At 26.6% G+C, this 6,732-nt stretch overlaps 1 protein-coding gene and 1 non-coding gene across 3 annotated transcripts; both read left to right on the forward strand.

Annotated features, from left to right (window-relative positions):
- Nucleotides 1-2,304: 2,304 nt before the first annotated feature.
- Nucleotides 2,305-5,816, forward strand: LOC100204649 (small ribosomal subunit protein eS8). Of its 2 annotated transcripts, none has more exons than XM_065796058.1 (7): nt 2,305-2,404; nt 2,605-2,711; nt 2,799-2,898; nt 3,161-3,284; nt 3,385-3,442; nt 3,518-3,647; nt 5,641-5,816. In XM_065796058.1, the coding sequence occupies exons 1-7, from the start codon at nt 2,401-2,403 to the stop codon at nt 5,748-5,750; spliced, it is 633 nt and encodes a 210-aa protein (XP_065652130.1). In that variant the 5' UTR covers nt 2,305-2,400; the 3' UTR covers nt 5,751-5,816. The 2 variants fall into 2 exon arrangements, with proteins under 2 accessions (XP_065652130.1, XP_065652131.1); XM_065796059.1 differs by having other exon boundaries at nt 3,518-3,640; nt 5,634-5,816.
- Nucleotides 3,687-3,890, forward strand: LOC124818897 (small nucleolar RNA SNORA53). Its single transcript, XR_010638320.1, has one exon. It is a non-coding gene; the product is annotated as a small nucleolar RNA SNORA53 (small nucleolar RNA).
- Nucleotides 5,817-6,732: the final 916 nt, after the last annotated feature.

Genomic DNA, 6,732 nt, shown 5'->3' on the forward strand with positions numbered 1-6,732 from the left:
TGTAAAATAGATTAGAGTTAAACCAAATATTTTATTAAAATATAAAAAAACAGGCCCATAGGAACAAAAATTATATTGGGGGGACGATACTATCCCAAAATAGTTTTAAGAACCTTTTTTTTTTTTCTTATTTAGTCATTTTTTCAGTTAATTTCTTCAAAATTATTTATTTGAAATTTTTTTTTATGGGAGGGGGGGGGGCAATTGCCCCTGTTACTCCTCTCCCTCCTCATCCTCCGGTTGTTATAGGCCTGTAAATATTTGGTTTATATAATATAATTTATATAGAATTAAACCAAGGAATGACAATGGCTGTGTTAATTATTGAAATCAAATTTGACCAAAATCATTTTTGTGAAATATTTATTAACGAGTAAATGAAAAATTGTTGAAAAATTTAAGTCAAGTTATAATGGAAAAAGTTCTACATTGTCTGGACCATTTAATTAAAATTGACTGAGGAAAATTAAAGCTTGCCATAATGTTAATCAATGTTGAGAAAATAATTCAAATTAAATCAGAAACTAATGATCAATACAAAAACAAAAATGGATTAAAGAACAAAATAAAAAACTTACTGCATCAAATTTTGGTACATAAACCGTAGAAATAATACTCCTCCAACTTCATTGTTTAAAAATCTTATCAGAAACTATGATATTAGTTTACAATCACAAGCTTATCAGTGGAGTATTGAAAATGAAGATATTGCTTATGAAACGTTTAAAGAAAAAGTTAACTGTAATGCTAAAAAATGCAACCTTGTTATAAATACCATGGTTGTAGCCTTGATGGGTTGCGCATTAATTAAGACAGCTACAAGAATTTTTGTTTTCAAAAAGCTTTTATTGGAACTTTTTTGTGTACCAATAAAACCTTTTGTATGGAAATAGTAATAGACAGCAAAACTAAAAATCAAACAGTTAATTTTGCCAATGTCAAGGTATCAAAGTTTTTACAGAAAAAATTGACTTTGTTCTATGCAAAAATGAAGACTTTTTTGTGAAATCAATGAAATTTGAAAATGAAAACTGATTCAATAAGATTTTACCTTGTTTAAACACATTTTATTTTCTAGTTTATGATTTAAAAATATTTAAAAGGATGTAAAAGTATGTAAAAACTATTATAAGAAATTAATATTTTTTTATTAGAAACTGCACAAAATAATAAATTTTTATGTTTTATTTATTTGCTTAAGCATTTAGATACACAACATATAAAATCCCGACTTTTTTGTTTATTCTTTAGTTGAATAACATTGTTTGGTGCACTTGTTGTTATCTTTTTTTCGAAATCTCATATAGTGCAGAGTTTACTCCAATAATATAGTTTTTAATGTTTGAACTAAAAAATTTAAAAGGTGTGAAATAAAATACTCCAAAGTCTTTTTTTGGGACAATCTTAGTTCTTTCAATATTTTACTCGACTCATTTTTGTTGTTTACTTCCGCGTATATATATACAAGTACCATAATGCATTGCATTTAGGGGAAAGGTGAATTATGCAATGGTTACTGATTACACAACCTTGTGTAATCAGTAACCATTACAACAATCTTACAAAGGTAAAAGCTCAACTTACTAATAAATGCTTTGTTGACGGCGTTTTATTCATGTGGTGAAGAAAGTGCTTCCGTGCATTGATTTCATGTAAAATTAATAATGTATGACTAAGGTGCAAAGGAGTATTAAAGATTTTAGAACACTTTGATTTAAAGAAGAAACTTCGAAAGCTATGACGATAAATTTAAACGATTTACGCATTTGGCTAATGAAGAAGTGGTCTAATGTTGCAGAAAAAAGGGTAGAAAAGGATTGCAATCCAGAAGATTTGGTGAATAATTAAAACAAAAGTAGATTGTATTTGTTTTAATATTGTACTTCGGATGACCGGTGGATTTTATGTAAAACACTGATAAAAATCTAGTTATAGTGCAAATTTGTATCAGCATTTGCTAAATATGATATTTATTTATTTGAAATACCTCTTTAGATAAAATGATTTATAAATGATATGTGCAAAAGAGTTTTATTTTTTATTATCAAGCTATGATGTTTTGAAAATATTTCGAACGGTCAAAACTCATGTATTTTCCGCCATTATGGATTTCTGTTAAAAATAGAAATATTTTTTTTTAATGGAAATTTCTTCATTTAATATATTTGACAGTTTTAATCTAATAAAAAGACCTACAATTAAAAGTTTGAGAAAATTACTTTTTTATATCAAAAATTGGAATAATCGAAAATATCATCCGATATATCAATCGAAAATATCAATCGAAAAAAACATCCCGTTTGATTTATTTGACGGATATAATGACCCGCGTCGGCGGCCGTTCGTAAAGTGCTAAAACGACCTTCGTAATCATAATGGTCTTTTAACTTCGGTATCAACATGGGTAGGTACAAAGATTGCGTTTTATAAATCTCTGAGATGGGAATGCTTATCTTTGTATATCACCTACATATGTAATTATACACTATATGTTTTTTAAATATATCATTTTTCTTATACTAGAAAATGATAATTTAGCTTTATTATTATGCCAATTTTAAATTTACTTAAGTTAGGACTTACTTTACATTTTTAAAATCGTAGGTATCTCAAGGGATAATTATCACAAAAGACGTTCAACTGGAGCTCGTAAAAATCCCTTGAGCAAAAAGAGAAAGTACTCTCTTGGACGACCTTCGGCTAATACTAAGGTAAGTAAATTAAAAATTTTAATTTATAATAACTTTTAAGATAATTTTAAAGTCAGTACTGTGCAATTTTAATTCTATTTTATTAAGATCGGACCAAAAAGAATAAAAGAAGTCAGATGTCGTGGAGGAAATTTAAAGCATCGTGCACTTAGATTAGATACTGGAAATTTTTCGTGGGCATCCGAATGTAAGCATCTTAGTAAATTTAAATTTGTATTTTATTATGTAGGTGAAATGATGAACACCTTTTCAGTAAAAATTTGTTGTCGTACTGACTAATCAGATTTTGCTGACTGTTTTTGTCATAGTTACACTGATCACATTCTACATATATGTTTAAAAGATTTATAGTTACACTGTTGTGAGTTAAATTACACTGATCACATTTTCCATATATGTTTAAAAGATCTTATTGGTTATAGTGCATTTCATGTAATACTTTCTATTAGGTGTTGCACAAAAAACTAGAGTGTTAGATGTTTTGTATAATGCAAGTAACAATGAATTGGTTCGAACTAAAACTCTTGTAAAAAATGCAATCATTCACATTGATGCTACACCATTTAAACAATGGTAAGCATTAAATAAACTAACACAATTTAACTAAAGTTATTCAAGTTATTTGTATTGATAGTTATTAAGTAACCAGTTTAATATCTTAATGACTTTTAAGGTTTGAAGCTCATTATGCAGTAGCCATTGGTAGAAAGAAAGGACAAAAGTCTTCTACAGTAAGTAATATTATTCTTATGTTAAAAAATATCTTACTAATTACCAGTTTATATTGGTTTTAATATTGTTTTTAGGCTGAAGGAGTTGATGATGTTCTAAATAAAGTTCGATCCAAACATGCTACAAAAAAAATTGAAGCTAGAAAACCAGAATCAAAGATTGACCAACATTTAGAGGATCAATTTTCTTCTGGGCGACTATTAGGTAAGTTTAAACTTATGCCTTTTTATAATCGATTCTTTAAGCACATTTCTTAAGACCACTTTCCGAGAAAATTTCAATTAACTTTACATCGTAAATTTAATTGTAGTTCTCAACATCCTTAATGGCTGTTCAGTGGATAGTGATTGGGTCATAGGTGTGCAAAATAACCAAATTTTTATTAGCTTTAAATTTACATACTTTAAGCTTTGCTACAGTATGTTTTAAAGTGTTAGTAAGAACATGTCACAAATTTTTAATATCTTTTAACAAGAATCTTAGTTATTTCTACCTTTACATTAAGTAAGTGTAATATGTTGATATGTATTTTTATAATATTTGTTTCAAATTAATAATTTCATGCATAAAAATAAATGGCAGCTTAATTTAATGTCCTGAATTAAATAAGTGTTCACAAAAAGAACAACTAGATGTATTTTAGTAACATAAAATAGTTTAGACAAGATTATTAGACACTTGCAACTAAGGTACTACTTGTAGTTTCTCTGTCATTATTTGTTATTGTTAGAATTTTTTTGCTGTAAATCAACAGAAAGTGCTTTAATTTAATGTTGAAGTTTAAAAAAATTACACTAATAATGCCAATATTTGTTATCTTTTTCATACTTTGTTATATTTAAATTACATTTCAAAGATAACTTTTAAAAAAGTCTGGTTTATATTAGCACTTTAATGCTTAAGTTTTTAAAGAAGACATAATGCATCAGTTTCTGATTTATCTCTTACCTCAAATTGTGTGGTCTAACTGTGCCAATCCCTGTGTTAGTAAATGCATGTAAATTAAAATGTGCTAGATTGTATTTACTAGTTGGTGTATGAACCATCAGTATTTTTAATTATAAAAATTAGTTTTTTAAAAGATATAGTAATCAAAACATTTAATTAATTTTAAATGTAATTTTGACGAAATCAAACTCTAGGTTGCATTAAAAAATAATTTTCAAAATTTAAATTTTTTAAAATGTAATTTTTCAAACTTCAATATAATAGCACTTTTTGTTAAGTTTCAGATCTATGTTTTTATGACTATTTAAAATAAATTTTATTTTATACTAATTTTTTCAAAATAAATGCTTATATGTCTGTATAAATATCATAGTGATTTACGTTTTAAGCTGTGATGTGATGATTATGAACACAGACCTGTTCTGAAAGTTTATTTGTGGATAATATTCATGCACCACCATCTGATCACACGATTATTATAAGTTCTTTTTTTTTAGGTTATCAAAATGAATTTTTAAATGTTTATAAGTAGAATTGTTATTTTAACATTTATTAGTTTGTAATTAAACATATTATAGGTTTAATTATTAAGTCATTAAGTCAACGATTGTCTATTATTGCAAAAACAAATACATCCTGTGTTTATGGTTTTAATGCAGACAATTCTAGTTACTTTTACATGTATGTACACTTGTATATTCTTGTATGTGTTAAATTATGATACCTCTAGTGTTAGTGTGATATGATGATTATGAACACAGACCTGTTCTGAAAGTTTATTTGTGGATAGTATTCATGCACCACCATCTGATCATGCTACAGGTTATGTTACTTATTAGAGGCCCTTTTGCATCTATTTGTTTACTATTATTATAAATAAAGCATAGTAACAACAAGAAGGTTATAAGAGGTTCAACTTTTTTTTATAAATTAAAAAATCCTTTATCTTTTATTATTTACACTTAATCAAAATTTATAAACTGAACTGAAAATTTTTTTTTATCAGTTTAGTGTGTAATGTAAAATTTGCTGTATTAATTGTTTTATACAAAATTTAAGTAAGTGAAGTGATGATTATGAACACAGACCTGTTCTGAAAGTTTATTTGTGGATAATATTCATGCACCACCATCTGATCACAATTGTAATTTATTTTAAATCCAAACATTTTTGTGTAAAATTTATTTTGTTACTTAAGTGTCTTTCAATGTTATTAAGTTTATGTGCTATGTATGTGGTTACTTTTTAGCTTGCATTTCATCACGACCTGGCCAAAGTGGACGTGTAGATGGATATATTCTTGAAGGGAAAGAACTAGATTTTTATTCTAAGAAAATTAAATCAAAGAAAGGAAAATAAATATCATTTTTGTGTCAGTTAGTTATTTTTATTTTTGTGAATAAATCTAAACTTATTGACGTCAAATAGTTTGTATTTCCTAGTCAAGTTCTTCCACCGTCAATACCCAATACTTGGATAATTCTTAACAAACTTAGTTTTAAATATTCGTAGAAAATATGGAGAAGCAGTTGTTTAACAATTTATGAATTTGTAGTTAATGCAGTACTCTATATATTGATTTATAGGGATATTACCCATATTTTATTTCAGTGTCACAGCATTATATGACGCACTATGCGTCGCGCTGCCATAAAAAAAGTATATAACTAAATTATAACTATAACCTAAAATTATACCCTCATGGACTGAAGAACCGTTAAACATTTTTAAGTAATTTAACAAAGCATCAATTAAGGGAGATGGTTTATATATTTATTAAGAAAGTCCGGTCTCTTTATATAAAACCGATTTCATTCCGGTTATTTAGGCGTTTATTCGGACTTATTTGATTAAAAAGACTTTAACCATAGTTTTTTTATCTTTTTTAGGCATTTGTTGTCTTCAACTTATATTTTCATGTTAAAGCAAATTAGTATCTTATTATAAATAGAAGTAAATTTAATACCCCAGAAGTCCCATTCCCAGTATAACGGTTCTGATGCTTAGGACTTTCATATTATGCCGCTATGTAAATAACCACATTTTAAAACTTTCTTACTAATTACAGCTGCATGGTTTAATGATACCTCCTTTATTTCTTTTTTTAATGCGAACCGTTGACTTCCTAAAATTATCTAACAACAAACATTAAAGTTTTTAAAAGCTTCGTTGTAGTATAGTTTAAGATATAAACTTTTTATTATAGAAATTATCTAATTCTTCATTCAGTTAATACTGATATATGTCTTGAAGAAGTAAAATTAATTGAATCAACATTAGATTCAAATGATAAAATTTTTTTTTTGCAAAACATTAACAGATCTTCCATTTCCATTAGCTA

The sequence above is a fragment of the Hydra vulgaris genome, chromosome 04 (assembly GCF_038396675.1).
Source record: "Hydra vulgaris chromosome 04, alternate assembly HydraT2T_AEP".
Classification (NCBI taxonomy): Eukaryota; Metazoa; Cnidaria; class Hydrozoa; order Anthoathecata; family Hydridae; genus Hydra; species Hydra vulgaris.